Source organism: Podarcis liolepis, assembly GCF_965112155.1.
Source record: "Podarcis liolepis genome assembly, chromosome: 8".
NCBI classification, from domain to species: Eukaryota; Metazoa; Chordata; class Lepidosauria; order Squamata; family Lacertidae; genus Podarcis; species Podarcis liolepis.
Genome location: NC_139560.1, coordinates 65123113 through 65147621, shown reverse-complemented (window position 1 = coordinate 65147621; position 24509 = coordinate 65123113). Strand labels below are relative to the sequence as shown.

The following is a 24509-nucleotide window of genomic DNA, read 5'->3' as shown; positions in this document are numbered from 1 at the left end:
CAGTAGTATTTGCAGGAAATAACTCCCAGATCTAATACAAACCTACCACAGGCAAGATGCATCCTGGTTGTGAGGCAGAAAGGAAGGGTGAATGACATCTTCCAGGGACAAGAAAAAAATAAAGCTGGAAAATGCATGGAAGGGGAGGGGAAAGCAGGTGCTCTTTAGGACCCCAGGGATTCCTGTAGCCTGGTGTCCAAACAACTACTTAGCAATGATAGGCATACCTCTAATTTTACTTATTAGCTAAAAACACTTAACAGGTAGGAGCAGCTAGGCTAGCTCATTTCACAGAAATTGCCTATAAGGGTACCTGTGCATTTTTCTTCCTAACTTTCTTCCTAGGAGGGCTAGAGAGGGCTTGCTTTTTTAAAAATGAAATTGAGTCTGGGGCCCATGCCTGGTGTGCCAATGAAGGCCGTCATGGGCACTGGGTTGGCGAACCATGGTATAATATTTATACATTGGTATTTGAGCACCTTATGTATGAACAGTATGTCTGAATTTTAGTGATGCTTGTTATTTAATTATATTTAGTTCTTATATTCTTAATTTCATCTAAATTCTAATTCTAATCCTTAGTTGTTCAATTGAACATGTTTTGTGCTTGGTCCCTTATGCTCTATTTGTTTATCTCGATTGGTTCATCATAAGTTAGCTTAACAGGAACCATAGAAGAATAGCTATAATAAATGTTTTCAAATTATTTTAAAAAATGTCCTTTCTTTAGCAAGGATGATGAACATGGTTGTTTAAACTAATCGTGCCCCAAAGTAAATCTGAAAATAAATGGGGCAATAATGGATCAATGTATAAAAATATACTTTGACTGACATCTTAAGTGTAATTGTGTTGTTGATCTAATTCACAAGTAGAAGTAAAAAAAGAACCTGCCAGGGAGTGATTTTGCCATCTTATTTTTCTGCACTAGTGTATTTACGCTGTGTTGTTATTGGATAATTACAATTTACTTGTAGGGGGGATCCTTGATGGTTACAGGTACAGACATGCTTCTGATATATTTTGCTTGAATGCAGGTTAAGAGTTCTCTAAACAGTTATGGGGCCTAGCTGCCCCCCTAAATTCTCCCCCTCCAAAGACTTTCCTAAGGATTGGGAGACTGTCCTATGTGGGGTAAGCTGTGTCACAGGACTGAGGGGGAAAGGAAAGATCTCAGAAAATTTGGTCAGATCTCTGGCTGCAAACCATAATATTTCATTTGATCTCTGATTTATTCTATTTAAATATATTTACAGAATTGATGATGCTGATATTTCTGAGAGAAGTGCAAATGAAGAAAATGGGGATATTTCAGAAGGAGAGCAACCACAAATTAAACACAGCCGGCATAAAAAAAAGAAGCACAAACACCGAGGTAAACATAAGAAACATAAACATTCTTCAGAAGAAGATAAGGACAAAAAACATAAACATAGGCACAAACATAAGAAACATAAACGAAAGGAGATTACTGATGCCTCTGATAGAGAAGATGGTCCAGCAAAAAGAACTAAAATTGATTTCTTAGCTCCTTTAGAAGACTTAGAGAAACAAAGAGCATTGCTTAAAGCTGAACTTGAAAATGAGCTAATGGAAGGAAAAGTTCAGTCTGGGATGGGATTAATATTGCAAGGTTATGAGTCAGGTTCTGAAGAGGAGGGAGAAATCAATGATAAGGTGAGAAATGGGACTAGATCTGCAACTAAGTCATCAAACGTTAAAGGGAAACCAGAAATTGTAGACAATAAAACAAGTTCAAAGAAACGGAGTAAGAGCAGATCAAAAGAACGGACTCGGCACAGATCTGATAAAAAGAAAAGCAAGTCAGGAGTTGATGGAATAAAAGAGAAAGCAACAAGAAGTAAATCAAAAGAGAGGAGAAAATCAAAAAGCCCATCTAAAAAAATAAAGTCTCAAGACCAAGTAGGAAAGTCAAAGTCTCCAACTCTTAGAAGGCGCTCTCAGGAGAAAAATAGGAAGTCAAAGTCTCCAGAAGATAAGACTAAAGCAGAAGATAAGATGAAGTCTAGAGATCATAAAAAATCTCCAGCTGTTAATGAAAGTAAAAACAGAGATCGTGGCAAAAAATCAAAATCTCCAGTAGAACAAAGAAGCAAATCCAAAGATAGACGATCAAGGTCTAAAGATCGAAAATCCAGGAGATTGGAGGCTGAAAAAGAGAAGAAGCCCGCCAAATCTCCTTCTAAAGATGCATCATCAGGGAAAGAAAACAGGTCTCCTGGTAGAAGACCTGGCCGCAGCCCTAAAGGAAGAAGTTTGTCTCCGAAACCACGAGATAAGCCAAGACGCAGCAGATCACCTCTCCTTAATGACCGCAGATCTAAGCAGAGTAAATCGCCCTCTCGAAATCTGTCTCCTAGGAGAGCAAAGAGTAGATCTGTAGAAAGAAAAAGAAGAGAATCGGAAAGGAGGCGTTTTTCTTCTCCAAGGTAATTTTAATGAACAAAATTAAGAATCAAGTGGTTTTAATTTTTTAAAATGTGCCCACCTGTCCATCCCCTAACACAATAGAGGTGCTGAACTGGTGAAACCGAGATGCCAATTTGCAAAGGAAGAAATGGGAGAACACTATAAGTGAGCTCCCGATTCTTCCTTTCCAGCTGTGGCAAATAAACTTGAATGACCTGGTGCCATATGATGTCACATAACTGACAAGTAGGTGGTTCTGCCCACCAGTCAAAGTGGTCCATGGAGGGTGGGCCAATTCTGGGTCTACTCAGCCAGCTGGATCCAGTTTCGCCTGGTATGTTATAGAAATTTGTGGAAGACCTTTGATTTATTTAACAAAATATCAAAAATAATAGCATAGTAACTTTTGAGGTTTTAAGTGTTTAATAATAAAACAGTACGCTGAGCTAGACTTGTCAGTCGCCACTGATAATGTTTCTTAGGAAGTGGAAACATCAAAGCAGAGAACACTTTGTAACTTGGAAGAGGTCTTTTTCAAGCTACAAATAACTAGCATAGGTATGTTTGGAAAGGCAGACTGTTGCAGGCAATAAAAGCATCACATGAGGATTTGGTGTGAATATGAAACTTGATTTGCTAACATTTCAGCAGTTTTGCTATAGTATGTCTATATATGCTTTAATTATAGGGGACATTTTATGTCATTCTTGCTTATATATATTTCTATTCAGTTCAGTCTATGAAATGCTATAAAGACAACTTTACAGTGAGTTTAAAAATGGTTTTTAAAAGGGAATCAGCCCTATTTTTGTATATATTTTTACAATATTTCTTCTAACTTCAAGAACACGAACTAGGGATGATATCCTCTCTAGACGTGAGCGATCAAAAGATGTCAGCCCACCTAGGTGGTCCCCATCCAGAAGAAGATCCAGGTCTCCTATTCGACGAAGATCTCGCTCAGTTCTTCGACGTAGCCGGTCCCCAAGAAGGAGGAGTAGATCTCCTCGGAGAAGGTATATATTCTACTATACTGTAAAAATAAGTAGAAATTAACCTTGTACATTAACCAAGAATGGTTCTTTTTTAAAAAAAAATGCCCTACCGCCACCATTATGGGTTGTAATCAACAAAGTTGTTCCGTTAGCACAAGGACTTCTGCCTTCTCAATGGTACTTCCTCTGTTGGGGAGAGGTAAGGGAACCCCCAGAACATATTTGAGTGGGGGCTCGAGGGAAGAGGAAGTCTGATTGCAAAGGCAGAAGTCCTTGCACTAATGGGGCAACTCTGTAGGACACAGCCCTATACATTTTGCCAATTCCCTAACACTCCTATGCTTCATCTAGGAGCATGCTACTCAAGTTGTCGCCACCCTGCTCCCTCTGCTGACCAGAGAGGAAACCAGTGCTGGCCTAACTTTGAATTCCAAACCAACATGCATGGTTTATTAATATCTAAACATGAGAGGAAGTGAAGAACAAACCTTGCCTCATCCGAAGTATTTTTTTTGTTGTTGTTGCTTTTGAATGGAACAGATTTGAACCTTAAAATGCTTCAAGCAAGTATATAAATATAAGAGATACTTTGTCACATTGATTCTTTTTTCTTTTAATTCCACATTTTCAGGGATAGGGGTCGACGGAGTCGATCTCGTCTTAGGAGGAGATCTAGGTCACGGGGTGGCCATAGGCGGAGGAGTAGGAGCAAAATAGAAGACAAATTTAAAGGAAGCCTTTCTGAAGGGATGAAGGTTGAGCAAGAATCCTCATCAGATGAAAAGTAAGAACTGAATTTTAATGTTTCGTATTGTGATCTTCTACCAAATTTGTCTGTGTGTAGATAGATGAAATGTCTTCTTTTTCTTAAATCAGAAGTATTTTCAACATGGAGGGCAATCTTGAATATTAATAGTGAGTTCAATGCTGTAACTAGCTGATCCTCTACCTAATGTACCACATTCTTCTTGTTATTTTAACTTATTGGCTAAATGCTGACCCATATCTGGTGAACATGTTACTACTCTTCTGTCATTCTGTTCAGTTTGATAGGGCTCCAGTGTCGGATGTTAGGATACCTTGGGAATGATTGCCAGTTGATTAATATTTGATCTCATATTGACTGAGGCTCTGCTACTGGAACCTTTAGTTATAAGCAATCAGTTTTGTAGGTTATATCCAACAGTGCTACCCAGTTGATAATAAGGCCCATTTTCAGCAACTTCTCTCCCCATAGTTCCTTACAGTCTCCCTAAATCTGCACTAGAGCATTTTAGAGTGTTGCTGGGGGGGGGGGGTTGCAGTGGTGATGGGAAATGAGCCAAAAAAATGGTTTCCCTCCCTGTTCTGCTGATGGAGGCCTTGCCATGTCACACTGTTGGATAGGATCCAATACAAATATGTATTCCTAGTCTCAACCATATAGTTTGTATTTGTTTTTGGCCAGACGATACTTGGGCACAGTGAAGTAAAAATGCACATACTTAATCTCCACGAAAATGAAGACTTAAAAAGAAGTATATGTGAATATACGCCTGTCATTATACTTACTTGCCATCCATAATTATAATAAAGGCAAATAGATTGGTTAATCTGTCTTTGAGTATTGCTTTCAGGGTATTTGTGTATGAATTCTTGCATCAATATGTGGACTGAAGGATATGTCAATCATCATTTTTAATAGCCTTGAAGACTTTGATGTTGAAGAAGAAGATGAGGAAGCTTTGATAGAGCAGAGAAGGTTACAGAGGCAAGCAATTGTTCAGGTATGTGATAGTGCTGTACTACCACCCCTGCAAACCAGACTGTAATTTTGTGAAAGCTGATCGTCCATACTGTTTCCATAGAGTGTGGTCAGGCATTCAAGTAGCCATAGTTACAAGGACTATCCATTCAGCTTTCTGTTATAATTAGCTGCCACAAATTCCCTCATGTCTAGGTACTGCAAAGGGAAAAGAGTGCATTGAACAAAGAGGGCACACAATAAATGCCAAGTCATCACATTCTGCAGCATGCTAAGAGGCATGCTCTAACTGGTGTATGTGGTAGCACCCTAGTAACCTTGGGCAAACACCCACAGACATATCTATTATGTTTCCTTTGGCTTAGAAATGAAGAGTTGGATCCAGTGTTGCCTTAATAGGTCTGTCTGCCCAAGAAAGCCTTTCCTGCTCTCTTCAAAGACCTTTAGGAACAAATCTGATATCAAATAATAATAGAACTGTGGAGTTGGAAGGGACCACGGGGGTCATCTAGTCCAACCCCATGCAATGCAGGAATCTTTTGCCAAACATGAGACTTGAACTCATTACCCTGAGATTAAGAGTCTGATGCTCTACCAACTGTGCTATCCATAATGCAGTAGAGGTCTGCAATAAAATGAAGTATGTGGGAAAGGCCTCTCAAGTGAACAACTGCTTCCACGGTGCTGGAATAAAGCAAAAATATTTCTTTGGTTTGAAAAGGTAAAGGGACCCCTGACCATTAGGTCCAGTCGTGGCCGACTGGGATTGCGGCGCTCATCTTGCTTTACTGGCCATGGGAGCCGGCGTTGGTCCGCAGACAGCTTACGGGTCATGTGGCCAGCATGACTAAGCTGCTTCTGGTGAACCAGAGCAGCGCACGGAAACGCCATTTACCTTCCCGCTGGAGCGGTACCTATTTATCTACTTGCACTTTGATGTGCTTTCGAACTGCTGGGTTGGCAGGAGCTGGGACTGAGCAACGGGAGCTCACCCCATCGCGGATATTCGAACTGCCGACCTTCTGATCGGCAAGTCCTAGGCTCTGTGGTTTAACCCACAGCGCCACCCGCGTTTATATCCCCACAAAATGTACATTTTTTCAGTGGCTTAAGTAATGGAAGATTTCTTTTTACAGAAATACAAGTACCTAACTGAAGATAGCAACATGTCTATGCCATCTGAACCAAGCAGTCCTCAGAGCAGCACTCGCAGCCGCTCAAACTCACCTGATGACATTCTAGAGCGGGTAGCTGCTGATGTTAAAGAGTATGAACGGGAAAATGTGGACACTTTTGAAGCCTCAGTGAAGGCTAAGCACAACCTCATGGCTGTTGAGCAAAATAATGGTAAGAATCAAATTCCTGTGAAATGTGTTCTGAAAGATGATCTGCAACAACTAAAATCAAAAGTGAGATACATTTGACATGCCAGCCATGAGTAAGAGACTGTCTCCTTAATTTTAGAATATCATGAAATATTGTACAAGTTTTCTCAATTGTATAAAGCTAAGTTAAATTATGCCTGGGGTCGCTTCAGGACTTGGTATGCTGAGTCACCAGAAAACAAGGGCATGCCTCTCACTTTATCAGGCTGACTGAACACACAGTCAAAATTCAAAAAAAAATTTTGTGCAGTTTTCAGCACAATGTAATATGGCTTTCTTACACATACCCAGATCCCAATAAAATATAAGTGGTTGGACCCAGACTTAGACATGCTTAGAGTAAAAGGTAAAGGTACCCCTGACCGTTAGGTCCAGTTGCGGGCGACTCTGGGGTTGCGGCGTTCATCTTGCTCTTTAGGCCAAGGGAGCTGGTGTTTGTCCACAGACAGCTTCTGGGTCATGTGGCCAGCATGACTAAGCCGCTTCTGGCGAACCAGAGCAGCGCACGGAAACGACGTTTACCATCCCGCCAGAGTAGTACCTATTTATCTACTTGCACTTTGACGTGCTTTCAAACTGCTAGGTGGGCCGGAACAATGGGAGCTCACCCCATCGCAGGGATTCGAACCGCCGACCTTCTGATCGGCGAGCCTCTTGGGGCTTAGACCACAGCACCACCCATCAAAATTGATAAGACTTTAGTTAGAGGTCATGAAACTGGATTGAATGCAGGGGTTTTGAGATTGCACAATTGTGGGTGGGATTACTGTGTCTAGATTACTGACTGGAACAGGGGGAAAGAACCCTATCTTGTCAATGTTGGTGGGTTGGCAACTAGATACTTTAAGGGACCACCTTCTTCTGCACACGCACACACACACACACACACACACACACACACACACACCGGTGTATTACGATCTGCTTTAGGTCCTTCTCTAGGTCCTGCTGTCATCAGAGATGAGGCAGGTGGTGATCAGAGACAGGACTTCCTTGTGGTGACACCCTAACTTTGGAAATCTGAAGGTTTATCTGCTACTAAGTTTAAGCTATCTTTGTATTACCCAGGAGAAAACCTTATTCCAGATCTTTAGATACATAGAGTTTTACTCTGCTTTTTGCTTGCACTGTAAGTTGTGTATTTGGGGTTGTTTTAATTTAAGGCGGTTGATGATGAACCAAATGAAGTGGGTAGTATCCCTCTTCACGTGACAGAGGCAGGAGAGCAAAGAACTCTGGGAGGCAGGCACAGTCCCCTCATTTTATAGACAGCTCCCTGTTTACACAGGGGTTACTTTCTGAGGCACCGCACACATTGGTGAAATCATGTATAATTGAAACCTATTGAAAAAGCCTGTAAATCCCCTCCCCCACCCCTGTTCTGCCATTTTAGTGACATTTCAGTGACATCTTTACAATGTTTCCAGGTCACTTCTGGGTTCTGCACGTATATACGGCCGCACACACATTGAACACACATAAACGAAGGGCTGCCTGTATTTTAATTGTGTTGCACGTTGCTCTTCAGTCCAGAAGATTCTGAAAGCAGGATATTAATGGAATGATCTGTAGAAATGTTAAGGCTATCTTGTATTCTTTCTCATTGCTTTCATGAATGTGAATTCTTTTAAGGTTCGTCTCAGAAGAAAATTACAGCTCCTGACATGTTCACAGAATCAGATGATATGTTTGCTGCATATTTTGATGTAGGTAATTTTTGTATAAATGCTTTTATAAGTGCTGCTCTGTTTTGGTAAAGAACATATATAAAAACTTCTAAAAGACCACTAGATTAATTCCCAGTTGTTTTATCCAATGATGTCTGTGAGTGAGCAGAATGGACTTCCATCTCCACAACAGAAGTTCATCTTCCTTTCCTCCCTGCTGCAGCCCACTATGTACCTAGAGGTTAATACCCCCAAAGCAGATTTAAGAGGAGAGAGAGGAAGGGAACTTCCATTGTGTGAATAAAGGTCTCCTCATTCAGTGTTTGGTTTTGCCCTGAATCATTTAAACCATTAACTCTAGAAAGTGATTATTTGACCATTTTCATTGTTGCAGTTGCATTAGGGATAATACCAGAATTACTCAGCAGAATTCAAATAGCCCAAATAGTAAGATAAACATTCATCAGCTTTAATGAGAGATGCCTAGCATTGATGTTTTGTATGTTCTTTGAAGTACAAACTGTCTTTGCCCTTTGATATTGGGCCTTCTAAAGATTTTTCGTGAGCTGCCTAGGAAACTATGTAATTGGGCAACCAGTAAATAGATAAATTAAAACAGTTCTTGTAGTTTCATAGGCGAATATGAAGGAAAAAGCTAAATGAGAATTACTTTATTTCAGAGTGCGCGCCTTAGGGCTGCTGGCATTGGAAAAGACTTCAAAGAAAACCCCAATCTCAGGGATAACTGGACAGATGCAGAGGGGTATTATCGTAAGTATGATTGGTACATCTCATATATATTATCAACTGAGCACAACTGCAGATTAAAGGAATCCTGTTTAAAGGCCAGCAGAATGGCATTTTAATGTTGCAGGGCTATCTCCCACATTTAGAATATCAAAGAAAATGTGTGAGTGAATATATATATATATATATATATATATATATATATATATATATACACACACACACACACACACACACACACACACCACAACGCTAGCTTACATTTTCCCAGTTTTTCTCTGGAAGCAACCATCAACATTTACCATTCAATGGAAACCAGAATAATGGCTTGGAAAATAAGTTCCAGCTTTATTTGCCAAACTGGACTCAGAATGCAAACACTTCACTGAATCTCCTTCTAGAATATTGCATACACAACTACAAAAAATCCACAGGAAAATGGGTTTCTCTTTTAGTTTTCTCATGTGGGAAAACAAGTTAATATTGTTCAAAATCCCTGAAAATAAATGTCTTGGTACTTGATTTGGGTGAGGCATAGAGAACTTGAGAAGTTGGAACTAATTGGCCAGAAAGCTGGCTTTACTCTGGTGCCAATAGGCACCCTAGCTTGGTTTTCACCAGTCACCCTGTTTGCATTGCTTGGGGGGGGAGGACACATTTGTGTAAAAAGTGTGAACCTTCCAGCTCTTCCCTGCTGTGACAAGGAATTGCTGGCAGTGGTTCACACAGAAGATGGAGACCATTCACACGCTTACTTTTACATATTTAAAATGCTGTTTTGGTATTTTGCACAAATGTCCTTTAAAGAACATAAGAAATGCCCTGCTGGATTGAACTGAAAACCCACAAACCTCAGCATCCTGTTCTCACATTGACTGGCCAGATGGCTAATGGGAAAACCCACAAGCAGAATTTTAGTGCAACAGCGTTCTCCCCAGTTGTGATTTCCTGCAGCTGGTATGCAGTAGCACATTGCCCTTAGACAATTGAATTCGAACAGGCATGTTATAATTTGCAAATTTGCCTGTACATAGTATCTTCCATTGTTCTCCTTTAAAGAATTACCTTGCTAAATCCTCATGTTCTTTAAACTCTCATAGTACTTCAGGGATTCTGTGTTGACTGCTCATTGAAAATATCAAAATGGTGTGCATGGTTCTTCGGATCATAAATTGTAACGTGGGTATTTTGGGAGGAAATACTTTGTATCCTTCCTCTTTTCCCAAACATGGCATCGTTAAACTGAGTGGAAAGAAGTCAGGGAGTAGCATTATGTATTCATAGAAAACCTATTTAGGTGTTACTCTGGTTCTAACTGACTTGAGATCAGGAGTGAGTCTAGGGCTCCACCATCCCTTCACTGCAGAAGGTAAGAAGCAAGCTAGTTGTCAGCATGTTTTGTCTTACCCAGTTGGGAGGATTTCTCATTCAAACACAATATTTGCATTTCTATCCAGAACAAAGACACAGGAATTATGTTAAAGCAGGCAGTGACCCTTAATAGAAATTGCTATTATGACTACACCCTATATGCATTTCTGTACAGGTATATCCTCCTTGATAGATTGACAGATTGGCACTGAAAATGCATTTAACAACATCTTTTTTTCTTTTCCTTAGGTGTTAACATAGGTGAAGTTCTAGATAAACGCTACAATGTATATGGGTACACTGGCCAAGGAGTTTTCAGTAATGTGGTGAGGGCCAGAGATATGGCAAGAGCAAACCAAGAAGTGGCTGTCAAAATCATTAGGAACAATGAGCTTATGTAAGTAAAAAAAAAAAATTACATCTCAAGATAAAATGAACTAAAACAGTAGTGGCCCTACAAGTTTTGCAGAGATGCATGAACAGCGATTGAAGATTTGCACAATATTCAGGAAGACTGTTATGTAGCATGTTTTGTAAATATATAGAATCCTGTTATTTGTAAACTACTAATTTATAGCTGCTGGTTTCAGTAGTTGAGCGACTAACTGTAAAGAGTTGGTGTTCATCTGCTGGAAGACAGTTTATTGATCTAGTGAAGCCTTCTGTCCACAGAACAGAAATGGAGGTGAGACTTGACAGTCTCCCTCCACTCCTTTCTCCAGCCCCCATGCCACCTCCTTTGTTCTTTGAAAACTACTCCAACCCTCTGGAGCAGATTTGAAGAGACATTTAAGCTGTCCCAGTGAATTAACCATAACATTTTGATGTCTGTAAAATTCAACTGCTGTGTATTTCCCACCATATCTGTACGTTTGTATGATACCTGAAGAAGCCTTATGGGGACTTCCTAATTCTGAAAGAGTTGGGTAGATGAACAAACAGACCCTAGGAAGGCAGAAATGATACCAGACTCTGATGCATACCAGGGCAACTGTGCTTCCAGTTTTCTGTTACGTACTCACTTTCTGGGCTATCAACAAGTTCCACCCTATCCCTTTCTAGGTCTGTGTTCTTCAACATTGGGTCCCCAGATGTTGGACTAGAACTCCCATCATCCTTGGCCATTGCCTAAGGTGGCTTGGGGGGTGGGTGTTGTAGTCCGACAACATCTGGGGACCTAGATTGAAGAACAATATTCTAGGGCAGGCACAGGCAAACTCGGCTCTCCAGATGTTTTTTGGCCTACAACTCCCATAATCCCTAGCTAACAGGACCACTGGTCAGGAATGATGGAAACTGTAGTCCCAAAACATCTGAAGGGCCGAGTTTGCTTCTGCCTGTTCTAGGGATTATAATAGCCCATATTACCTCCTCCTTCCCCAAAGTTCCCATAACAGGATGTTCTCTATCTTCTTGCCTAATCTTTGCAAGCTTCAGTCTTGCATGCATTCAGTCACAGTTGCAAACCAGAAGTTTCTCATATCAGATAAGGTCCTTCTGCTCTTATCCTTATGGCTGCCTTGTCTGCCTAGTCTCCAGAGAGCATTATATGTCTTCTGGTAGTGGCAACCCCTAAGTTCAGATTACATTGATCCTTGTAATATTGTTACTGTTGCTTCTTTATATATTTCTTTATATCATTTAAACCTCTGCATTTTAAATGGTGTCTGTGTGATGTATATTATAATAAATGGATTTATTTTCAGGCAAAAAACTGGTTTAAAAGAATTGGAATTCTTGAAAAAACTCAATGATGCAGATCCTGATGACAAGTTCCATTGCCTGCGATTGTTCCGGCATTTTTATCACAAGCAGCACCTTTGTTTAGTATTTGAACCACTCAGGTAAGGTTTAAAATAATGCTGTTTAGACTGTTTATCTTATTGCCCTGTTCATCTCCTTAAACTAAACCTTATATGAAAATTTCAGAAGTAGTTCTTCCTCAGCATATAACAGGATATTCTGGAATAGGATATTTGAAAAAGAAATAAGCAGAATGACCTGACACGTCAAGTTGCAATTCGTCCCATCAGAGACGGTGACTATTAAAGCAGAATAGTGTCAAGAGGAGGAGGTTCCAAAACTATAGAATTATCCTGGCATTAAAATTAGAAAGCCACAGAACAATATTTATGTCACCCCAGCTTCTTCTGGGGAGGAAAAAACTTAAACACGTAGCAGAGTTCCCAGAAATAGACCAGAGGCAATTGTACTTTATCCAGCAGAGCTTGACTTGCTATTGAAGGCAAATGAGCATAATGGTCACAAATCCAATTCATTCAGGATTGGCACAGTCCATAAAAATCCAGCTGCAGCGCTTACAAGAAAATTTACAAGTATTTATAATAAGACTAAATCTTAACACTATAGCATACAGAAACAGAACAAAGAGACAGAAAGAGAAAGTGAGTAACCAGTTTAAACTTACTGTATTCAGCTTCCCAGAAGGTATAACCCAAACAACAGAAACCTTTCACACAGAGAACCTTCTTGAAATAAGAAGCAGAACAGGAAAGATCTCTACACATCAGATCAATGCTTCCTGTACTAAGATGCAAACTGACAATTTAGTCATTAAAACATAAGCTAAAAAATTGTTTATACACACATGGGTTATTTTTAATTCCATGTGTACATGGAATTGGGAGATTTAAAAGTAGGGGTAGTGTTTTCTGATAGAAGACGTTAACAATCTTTTAATTCTGTAGCCAAAACAGAAGCATTCTTTTCATGTAGGGTGGGTCATTTCTCTCCTGGAAATCAAGGGTCTGTCCTGTTACTTCATGTGTGTGTTAGAAAATCAATCTCTGAAGGTACTAAGAAATAGCTCTATTCAGTTATAAATACAAGTAAGTTTTCTCAGAGTTATTTGCAACTAAATCATTGCATGCCTGGAACAACTTCCACGAGTGCAATGGAGCATCCCCCCCTCCCCTTCCCTTCCTCACAACCCCCAAATCAGCTCTGAAGAGTTGGGGATCCCTCCAGAGCAGATCTGGGGGTGTGCAAGGGAGAGGAAGGAGAAGTGAGAAGTTCCACTGCACACGTTTCAGTTGTTCCATGTGCACAATGATTTATATAGATGCAACTCGCCATCTGCCACCTGATGTTCAGCTAATAGATTTTCAGACAAATGCTGTTGCTAAGTACAGTACACCCTTTTCGGTGGTCCATTGCAAGTAATTTATGGGCTGAAATGGTGGGGTATAAAAAAGATTTATATTGTTATCTGTGATACATTTATATGATACAGTGTTATAAAAATAGTTTTACAAATAATAAATAAAGTTAATGTTGTTTAAACAATGTTATTACAGATTGACTTCTATAAACTTCCTGTACATTGAATTACTATGTATTTCTATTTTTAATGTGTTTGACATTATGTTTCTTCCACCTACTACTATCCCCATCTGTTGTGTGTCTCTTTTCAATTTAGTATGAACTTACGAGAGGTGCTGAAGAAGTATGGAAAAGATGTTGGCCTCCATATAAAGGCAGTGCGATCATATAGTCAACAGCTGTTCCTAGCATTAAAACTTCTTAAAAGATGCAACATCTTGCATGCTGATATCAAACCAGACAATATTTTAGTAAGTAATATTTTGTTACAACCCTGCAGATAGTTTTGGGAAAAGAAAATACAATACCCTGTTTACATTGTGTCAATTTCTATGAGATTTAATTCATATTCTCTCTCTCTCTCATGGATTTTATGCTGAAAAATATCAGTGACTGGTTGATTTCTCCCCAACTGCCTGATCATGGCTACCTCCCCTGGTGTCCCACAAGTCTTCCCCCAAAGGGAAGAAGCAATTTCTATGAATAAGATCCAACCCAATTTAGTATAGTAATATAACAAATAAGAGCAAATTTAATCAAGCTTGCATTCCAAACTAAAGATGTGCCGTAGCTTAGGACTGGTCTTTATGGCGAACCACCCCTGCGGAGTGACCCTCCCTAGTAACATATAGAGCTCTCTCACCGTATGGATTGCTCCTATTATACAGAGAGATTCCTTGCTGGTGCCGCAACCACTCTCTCAAACAGCCTTCACATTACTTGTAGAGTGGCTGGGGAAACCCGGCCAAATGGGCGGGATATACCGTATTTTTCGCTCTATAACACGCATCTGACCATAACACGCATGTAGTTTTTAGAGGAGGAAAACGAGGAAAAAATATTCTAAATGAAACAGTGGATGTATGATTTTTATGGTTCATGCTGTGGCCACAGACATGTGATCTGACAGTGAGTTTGGGGTAGCCCAATGCAAAAATCCTGAGGATCCATGTGGATCCGTGCTTTGTAACCACGTTTTAAGTGGGGAGGGAAGGAAAAGAACTCAAGGGACAAGGAGCTTTTCCGTGGGGAGGAGGGAGGGAAAGAGCACTGTTGCTTTAAAGGTATACTTAAGGTATCTGCCCTGTGCCTGGGTTTTTTTTCCATTTAACAGTTTGCAGCCTTTTCCTTCCGCTCCTTGTTTTGAGGCGGAATAGATTTGAGCAAGTGAGGAGGACTTGGATTGCAGCTGTGTAAAAGTGCTCCTCCTTGCAGCCTGAATGATAAGCAGCCACCAGCAGCAATGGAGCACAAAAAAGCGGTAGGGGCACTAGGACCCAGACAATGCTCAAATCTATCCTGCCTGAAAACAAGCTGCTCCAGCCCAGCCGATCAGCTGAGACGCGGGGGATTTGCGAAGTTTTCCCCTCTCCCTCATGCCCTCCCCAGCCTTTTTTTTTTACTTCCTGGTTTTCACTGCGCTCGAGGTTGGTTTTATTTTGCTGCTGGATGCTTAAATTTTATCTTTCCTGCCGTCTCTCTGCAGCCTCATTGCTCTGTTTAGAGAGCGCGCAGACCTTTGCTAGCGTCTGTCCCTCCTCCCGTGTAAGCGGCTGCTGCCGGCTTTGCTGCTATGGCTCTCCTTCCCTCCCTCCTTCCTGGCTCCAGGTCGCTTTAAAGAAAGCAAAGTGAGAGCCTCGTAGAGCGTGTAAGTGGCTCCCGCTTTGCCTGACTGACGGCAGCCATGGCTCTGATCCGTGCATTCGCTCCTTAACACGCACAGGCATTTTCCCTTACTTTCTCGGAGCAAAAAAGTGCGTGTTTTGGAGCGAAATTTACGGTAAATAATAATATTATTGTTATTATTATTGTAGGAACAGTCTACTTGTCATTTTAAGTTTCAGTAGTTTACTGGCAACGTTTGAATTCTAATATTCGGTCATTACTAATTGTAATACGCTAGCTAGCATTTTAATGTATAATTTGGAATTATTCTCATAACCTACTTGTGCACCTACATGGTAAATTAGCATTCCACAGAAAATGAACCACTGGCATAACTGCCTTTGTATCAGTAGGCACACTTAACTCCAACCCCCTGACAGTTCCAGCAGGTTTTTTGTGGGTTTTTTTTGCATAAAAAGGAACAGTTTAGTCATGTATACAGTTACAAGGATGCATGGAATAAGGACAGTAACCCACTCTGTGCAAACATTGTACCAAACAGTTTTTGAAAACATTTGGGTATGGGCTGCTGGGAAGTTAGCTATATAGAATCTTTATTGGAATGGGTTGCTGTTGACAACCACAAAACATAGATTGGATGCTGGGCAAAATAATTCAAGTGCAAACTTTGTGAGGTGAAGTACAAATTCATTTCACATGTTTCTTCTTCATGACGATCAGGTGAAAAAATCCAATTTTTCTCAACAGATGTCAGTATTAACTGCCGAGTAAATTCCTTTTAAAATATGGCATCTCTAGAAGTTACACATTCTTTCAGACAGTTTTTTTTTTTACATATATGTTTTTTAAAAGATGCCAAGAACAAAATAAAGCTTCTGGATCAGACCATGGAGCTCTTTAGTCATGGCATCCTATTGCTTACAGCGGCCCCATCAGATGCTTCCAGGAAGCCCATAGCAGAGCATGAAGTCACAGCACTTTCCATTGGTTCCCAACACACAGCGTTCAGATTCACCTTGCTTTTGAACTCTTATCCTGCTTTTAAACAAAATCAGTATTAATATGTGCTAAATACATATGCTGAACTTCTTTAAGGTTGGCGGTTAGTTTGCACAATCAGTGTCATTTGCTACTTTCTTCATTAAATACAATTCTTGTTGCTTTTTTTAAGGTGAACGAATCTAAAACTATTCTAAAACTTTGCGATTTCGGGTCGGCTTCACATGTTGCGGATAATGACATCACACCGTATCTTGTCAGCCGATTTTATCGTGCTCCTGAAATCAGTAAGTTAATCTACTCTGAGATATTCTTGCTTATATTCGAATTCTGCAGTTAATGTTGATTTTAACTTGCACATTTATGAAGGAGGACCGCAAAAATTGAATTTTATACATGGCAAAATTTCTTGATGCGGTCTTAGATTTTAATAGTTATCAATCAACCAACTAGCATGGGTGTATGGCAAGCTACTGTGAGAAGGAGAACAAACTCCATCTACAAGTTTCCTTGGCTTTTGGTTTATCAAGTTCTCCCTTACTGGGTCTCCTCCTCCCTCCTTCACCAATGTCTTTTGCCACTCCTCCTTTTTCAAGGTTCCCTAGTTGCTTCTTCCCCATTTTCCTTTCACTTGGTTGATACTATCTCCCCATCTCCTTGCCTAAGCCACTTCGTTCTTTGTTCCTTCCACACTCTTGCCTCTGACATTCTTTTCCCTCTGCGTAACAGATGATCAGATTGGGAACGGAAGCTTCTGTAGTATATTGTACTGTATTATCTACTGCTACACCATAAAATATCTGTTCTACAAACTTTTTCACCCAATCTCTTTTCACCTCCCATCTGACACTCTTGATCTGAAAGAAATTAAGGCTGGTGTGGAGCATCACTGATGGATGGATGAATTTTGAAGTTTAGAAAAGGATATGATGGCAATGATGTTTTAATAGTATACCCATTTTTACGAGCCGAGTGGCACGGGAGAAATATCATAGATACTGCAACTCATTTATTCTGTTCTTTTTGTGGCTGGCTGATCCTAGAAAAGTGAGTGACCTTTACTTGAGTGTGCCGTTTTGTACGATTAATGGTTTTAATTTTACAACTGTTCTCCTTCAGTTATAGGCAAAATCTATGACTACGGTATAGATATGTGGTCTGTAGGCTGTACATTATATGAACTTTACACAGGAAAAATATTGTTTCCTGGGAAAACCAACAATCATATGTTGAAACTTGCTATGGACCTCAAAGGAAAGATGCCAAACAAGGTAAAGAAATAAATTGCTTGTAAAGATGAAGAACACTGTAGAATTTCCCCTGATCTTGTAGGAATCTTGTAACATCCAAACTTGTTCACCCTGCCCCTAAACTATGGTTTACAGCCTGCGGATATTCTTTCTGAAAGGGGCCAATATGCTATTAAAACTTAATTCTAGTGGAACTTCCCAGTAACTAGAGTCTGTGGGTTGGAACTCACCATTGCATGAGAGGACTCCTGCTTGCAGAACAGCTTTTCACCTTTCTTTCCTCCCCGCTGCAGCTCCCTTTATGCCACCCTCTAGAGAAGACTTTGAGGATATGCAGAGGGCTGCAGGTGGGAAGAGAGGAAGATGTAGTCTTCCTGTGTGAGCACAAATGCCTTCCACTCACACACTGAGAGTATAGGATACAACAGTCTATCGTTGATGCCAATGAAAAAGACATCTCATTTTTTATTGTAGATTTTTCCTCTCTTTCTGCAGTGATCTGAAGAAATAGAACGTAATGACCCTTGATGTTTTCTGGAAGTAACGTGAGGCTTTTGATGTAGGCTTGTCTTAGTTTTCTGGAGTTAAATGTGTAGAGGCCTAATTTAAGATGCTACCTTTTTATCAGCTGAAGATTTCATATGCCCTAAACTTCTGAGATCTGCGTAAAATAAAGTGCACTTTATTTTTCAGTTTGCCTACATAGTTGAAATAAGCCTTTCTCTTTGAGATTATTGCTTTCCTGATTTATACTTGTGGACTTTTTAAGACTTTCAATTTGCTATCTATTTTCAGATGATCCGAAAAGGAGTCTTCAAAGATCAACACTTCGATCAAAATCTCAACTTTATGTACATAGAGGTAGATAAAGTAACAGAAAGGGTAAGTCTGAACTACACTAAGTAAAATGCGATGTTCTGTTTGGAAATTTCTCATGCCTTTTTTATAGGTTTAAATTAGAATTTGGTGAATATGGTTCTTATATAAATTTTGCAACTTTTTGTATGAAGGGCTTGTTTTAAAACTCATTGACATACACCAAGCTTGGGAGAGATCAGTAACCATATACAGCATATTCTTCAAACTGGCAGCAAACTTATTAGCATAGAGAATCCCACATGAACAAATACATGAAGATTTTATACAATAGCAGCTGAATTGGTTCAGTGGAATACCCAAACTATTCACTAATTGCAGATTTGCAGTGAAGGTTGAAATACTTTCATCCTTCTTTAGTTTTGAGAAAACAGTCCACGCAGTACAGAATACACTGAAAGCTCCTATTTGGAGGGTACATTCTCTTTATTTCCCCAAGGTGAACCTCAATTTTCTAGTCTAAAAGATCTACCTTGTTAAGGTAAGGTAGGGGACAACTGTCATGATTACAGTGTACATTAATGTTAAATGGTGAACCGTTGAGTCTGTGCACTGAGTAGCTCTGCTTTCAGCCTCAGTTCTGCAGCGTTGATTTGGCACGAGAGGGGCTTAAGTTAGTGGTGGTTGAGGAAGGTGGGGAGTAGGGAAAGAGAAGCTCAAGTAAGTGCAGCAAATGATGGATGCTCACCCATTTACAGTGCTGTTCACAGGCCTAGCTAAGAGGTGTGGCTCTCCTCACCTTGGCTGTGATCACACGGAATAGTGATTGGGTGCTGTGAAGGACTTCAGAGAAGAGATTTTCACAGCACAGCAATAATCAGCTTTTAGCTGGTTGGGAGGGCGGCTAAACTAGGGCACATGCAAAGATGTTTACTTAGAATCCGATTAAAGTTACTAGTCTTTTCTCCATTTCCATGAAAATGCTAGCACTTTTCACCTAGCATGATCCAGCCTTCTGCAGTCCATAAAATAAGAAACTCCATTTAGCTGTTGAATGTAATATGCCCCATTTAAAATAACAAAGTACCACCATAAATTGGAATGTCCATATACTATTTCTATGGCTTTATTGTTGCCTCAGATATTAAGTGCTGGATGCCCTTATCTTTGTAGGAAAAAGTAACTGTCATGAGCACCATTAATCCAACAAAGGACCTACTGGCAGATTTAATTGGGTGCCAACGCCTCCCTGAAGATCAGCGCAAAAAGGTTCACCAGCTGAAAGACTTGTTGGACCAGATCCTCATGTTAGACCCAGCTAAACGGATTAGTATCAACCAGGCTCTACAGCATGCCTTCATCCAGGAGAAAATTTAAATCCAGCGAAGATGTTCAAAGGGTTTGACTAGTTAATATACAAAGACTGATGCAATTTCACAGCAATTTATAAATGTACATATAGCATATAAATAATTACCCTGCAAAGTTGAGGAAGAATGATATATTTGAATTAACACCAAGGCGGATATTTCTTTTAGAAACGTTAGAGTAACTCTGTTTGTCTCTCACGTGAAGATTTTTTCACTGTAGAACTGTTTTATTGCCAAGACTGCACAGAAATACAATGCTAGCGTATATGGCTGCAGTTCCCAAACACGTATATATATAATATATATATATATATAAAAACACACACACATATGCTCCCTCTCTCTCACCCTAACTAAATGCAACAAAGCATCTCTTAAAATATCAGTAAGACTGGGTGGTTGATTTTGGTTTTTAGCAGATTTGGCTTCATTTTGGTCTCTGAAAAATGGCCAGCATAAATGCTGTTTATATTGCATTTTCCTAGGTGTGTGCGTGCAGGCCACAGCAGCATGCCCTTGGTGTAGTCAGTGCCGAAGGGGGTCTATTCCTTCTGGAGCCTGCCCGCAGGGATGGTCTCCTCTTTTAAAGCAGGTTGCGTACAACTTTCAGTACACTGAAGGTAAGCTAAACCATCAACATCACTGACGTTTAAGATGTTAATTGTACTGGAGCAACTGGCAAATGAGGGTCAATAGCTTTGTAGTGGAATTCCCTGCATGTTTTTATATAAATGATCTTGTTTTTTTGTTTTCTGGCATTACAACTGTGGCATAATTCCAACTTCTGTTTGATCATCACATTCAGAGAAAAAAAAATTGGGGAGTGTGCACTTGATGGAGAGAGCGCCTTCAGTGTACTGTTTATTACTTTCACTTTTAAAAAATCAACTTGCTATATATATAGACTTTATACATTTTGTTAAATGCAGTTCACTATGGCACAGAGCCAATACTTAGAGAAGTTTTCATTTCCTAACGACAAATGGGGAGCTCCAATTCCAAAAGTCCTTATTTCATGGCCAGATAGAGAACACCATAATAAAGATTTTTTAGCTACTTGTATGTCATTTGAAAGTGTACTGCTTTATGCTAAAGGTGTTTTTCATTTGTTCATTGTTTTCATTATTTGTGATCATGTTGTCTTTCAATACAGGCATAAACCTTCCACTCTTGAACAAAGCAGCTGCTTTTTAAAAGCGGTAATTGCTTCTTTACCTTTTATTTCTTTTGTAAATGAAGCTTTCTTTAAGAAATGTGACTTTAAAGTGTTGTCTCTTGCATAAAACAGTTGACATTCACTTATTGTAAAGTGAAGATTGTTCTGCTGCATGTAAAGTGGACCATGCAGATTTCTGTATGTTTTCAGTATGCATCATTAGATAATAAAGTCTTTTGTGAACAAGGCATTGGTAGCCATTTTTAAAAGATTTTGTCTCCAGTGTTGCCGACTCAGGTAATCGCATCAGAGGAATCTTTCGTTTTTGATAGTCCGTTAATTAAAGCAGTTAATAAAAGATGTGGCCCATTGAAAGAGAGATTAGATTCTTAATTATCCACATTTCAGTTTAGATACTACCCCCTGCACCCTACAGATACTATCTACTTTCATTGTAAATTTATTCCTGTAGGTTGTTGGATTCGAATCAGGTTTTAACTAATGTTTGTGCTGTTTTTCTTACTTTTCCTTTTTGATGGTGCTGAGAGAGACAAGGAAAGCAAGTCACAGGCCACTCAACGCCTACTCCAGGGGGTCTGGTTTGCTGAGACACCAACTTCACCTTCCTAACAAGGTTATTTCTGACAGCATGTGTAGATAAACATTTAGCAACAACTTAAACAATAGCTCCTTGTTCAACATGAAGGTACCAAACTCAGTGGATTAACGTTTACCAATCTGATTCTTGCATTAAAAAACCGATCCACGTATTATCTTATTTGTATGTATTTCATGTATGTTGCACAGGTGTACAAAAACACCCCAAATCATGAAATTCTGTAAATAGGATTTTTGAAAATCCATTTAGGCAGATAATTGCATCCAGTTGTGCGCATTTAGTACAGTCAGTCACGCTGCTTGCCTAAGGGGTGATCTATCCCCCCCTCCCCATTTTAAAATAGCACACTGCAAAGGAGGCAAGTGATGTTAACCTGCCTGTCTTGACCCTCTACCCTTTTTCTTCTCCGGGTAAAGTTACTTTAAAAGTAGCAAATCTGTTTCTCTGTCAGCTTACTTAAAATACTTGTTTGTGCAGGAGACAGAATGCAGCTTTCACTCTCACTGAAATGAAGAAGTAGATTACTTGATAGTTATTTGCACGGAGCAGTGTGGCGCACACTGCTTTGGAGACACCTCCAAGCTATCTTGCACGCCAGGTGGCATTCTGACCCAGATTGTCCTAAAATTCTATTGCCTCCACCATTGTTCCTTGCCCCCCGTTTACAAGTAATGAAAAGAGTTGGTCATGTCAACTCCTGTAGCAGCTACCACCAACCTTATGGCAACAGGATTTGTAAACAGTTCCTAAGAAAAACAAAGTTGCTTGTTTACTTGTTCTTTGTGTTATAGGTGCCGCTCAAATGAAGATGATGGAAACCAGAAGACATGAACAAAGGTTTCTGTTCTATAAAAGATATGAAAAACATTCATTTAGTTATGTCTAGTTTTTTTTCTTCCTGTTCACAGCACTGAGATATATATAGACTTCATTTACACTTTTGCCATTCTGGCAGTTCTTAGCATAGTACCGTTGTGGTGTTTTTATGTAAAACGTGTCTGTTTCATCTTTTGGGTGATGTGATTTTGTTGTGATAAACTTGAGATAGGCATGGTTAAATAAACATTTTATTATAATACTGTAGGCAAGAGTCAAGCACATTTGATGGTAAATTTCATTTATTACATTTTTATTCCACCCTTCCTGGCAAAGGAGCCCTAGTGATAAGCTCACGGACATACTATTTAAATTTTTGCAAGCAGGTATCAGCATACTGCAACATTCATTTATCCCGGGGCATGCATTATATATTCTTTGGCTGCAAAATATCAATCTTACTTTGGATGTCTCAAAAGTGTTAAGAAGAGGTCAGACCTTTTACAGAGAGGATGGCTGTGTGGGTGTATACCTGAAGAGCCAGCAGAGATTCTGGAGGTGTAGACCAGTTTTTTTATAACTCAGTTCACATTGTAGTGGGAGATCATAGGACTTAGCTTTGCTTCTCTCAGCAATTCAATTTAGACTTTTAAGTGGAGTGGCTTTCTGACGGATACTAGACCAAGCTTAAAAAACAAACAGACTGAAAAATGAGGATATACTTAAGCCACAGGTCAGTCAAGTAAGAATTAAATATACTGCTTTTTACAGTATATTTACTGTATCCGTTGCATCAGTTTGGAAATGTATTTTAAGAATATCTTCTAGTTCTATTTATCCTTGTGCTGCAGTGTAGGTTGCTATGACACACAATGTTATTTTGAAATGACTTTGATACATCTGATACTGATTTCTGCCTTTGCTAATCATGTGTTTCCCTTCCTGTGTAGGGTAAGTGGCAGAAAATTTCTGAGAAAAATTTGCATGGAATGAAGTTTGCTCAGGAGGCAGATCAGACTATGAAAATACAGAAGGCTGATATCTTTGTGAGATTGACAAACAGTAATGAACTTGTGCATCAAAAAGTGAAGCAGTGGTTTAAGATAACACTTTTTACCATTCATTTTTGACGTTTGATGAATAACGAGCTAATTAAAGTTTTTGTGTGTTTGCTTATGCCGAGTTCTATGGAATATTAAATAACAATGCAATGACGCATTCCTAAGATGTGCTTCTAACCATGTAGTCAGTATGATCTACCTATTGTATTAGTCTGGTGGTTCAAAGAATGAACACCAGATGATTGATTTGCCCAAAACCACACTACATTCACCATACAACTGGAGTGAGTTGTTAACACAAGCAAGGAGTAAGCTTTGTCACTAGCCACAACACTGAGTTAACAGGAAGACTCTGCAAGTTTATCTAAGACAGGTGGGGAACCTGTGGTCTTCCAGATTTGGACTCTCAACTCCCATAAGCTCCAACCAGCATGTTGAGTGGTCAGGATGATGGGAGTTATAGTGCCAGCTACATCTGAAGGGCCACAGGTTCCCCAAGCCCAATCTAAGAAAACTCCATGGCATTGTCAGATTTTTAGATGCATTCATTTTAGTTCAGATTGTGGATAAGCACAGCTTGATCTCTGTGATAATGTGTTTTATCACAAACTAACATTGATGAACATGGTTAACCTAGAAGTTATTCTTTCACTTCTGCTTTTCTTTATTGTAACTGTCAATATTTTGCTGCCATTAAGTAATTCCTTCTTGTGAATGCATTTGACACATTAATTTGAAATTACTAATAAAATGAAAACTATATAAGCTAAGGCTCTGAGGGTTGTTGTTTTCTTTACAATCAAGCAGTGTTAAAATTTACGGGCTTTTATCCAGTATTGTGTAAGTACACACAGATGGATATTTTCCTTCCCATTTCTCCCCTATACCCCCCCAAAGGCTTTCCAGGAGGTCAGGGGTGGGGTGGGGGCTCAAAATCAGGAAGAGGAATCTTGTGCCAGTATGCTATTTTACTTCCTCCCCCCTTTCTATTGCACCTTCATTCAACAGTCCACAATGTTCAGTAGATGCTACCTGACATTATGGCAAGCTTTGTGGCGGGTACAGGAAAATAGATAGATAGATAGATAGATAGATAGATAGATAGATAGATAGAT

General features: G+C 39.6%; 1 protein-coding gene across 10 annotated transcripts in view; it reads left to right on the top strand.

Annotated features, from left to right (window-relative positions):
• The window catches only part of PRP4K (pre-mRNA processing factor kinase PRP4K), a 28072-nt gene extending 3908 nt beyond the window's left edge, over positions 1 to 24164 (top strand). Inside the window, exons 2-20 of one of the 10 annotated variants that reach the window (XM_083519117.1) lie at positions 1257 to 2450; positions 3276 to 3446; positions 4057 to 4209; positions 5110 to 5191; positions 6306 to 6516; positions 8187 to 8260; positions 8902 to 8992; positions 10589 to 10736; positions 12046 to 12183; positions 13779 to 13932; positions 16479 to 16593; positions 17426 to 17577; positions 18352 to 18438; positions 19546 to 19771; positions 20228 to 20362; positions 20896 to 21532; positions 22309 to 22354; positions 23284 to 23767; positions 23884 to 24164. In XM_083519117.1, coding sequence (XP_083375243.1) covers positions 1257 to 2450; positions 3276 to 3446; positions 4057 to 4209; positions 5110 to 5191; positions 6306 to 6516; positions 8187 to 8260; positions 8902 to 8992; positions 10589 to 10736; positions 12046 to 12183; positions 13779 to 13932; positions 16479 to 16593; positions 17426 to 17577; positions 18352 to 18438; positions 19546 to 19749 — 2974 coding nt within the window. In that variant the 3' untranslated portion in view covers positions 19750 to 19771; positions 20228 to 20362; positions 20896 to 21532; ... (1 more) ...; positions 23284 to 23767; positions 23884 to 24164. Of the gene's footprint in view, positions 1 to 1256; positions 2451 to 3275; positions 3447 to 4056; positions 4210 to 5109; positions 5192 to 6305; positions 6517 to 8186; positions 8261 to 8901; positions 8993 to 10588; positions 10737 to 12045; positions 12184 to 13778; positions 13933 to 16478; positions 16594 to 17425; positions 17578 to 18351; positions 18439 to 19545; positions 21533 to 22308; positions 22355 to 23283 lie in introns of all 10 variants that reach the window. The other 9 variants (XM_083519109.1, XM_083519113.1, XM_083519116.1 and 6 more) reach the window with 9 other exon arrangements.
• The last annotated feature ends 345 nt before the right edge of the window (positions 24165 to 24509 follow it).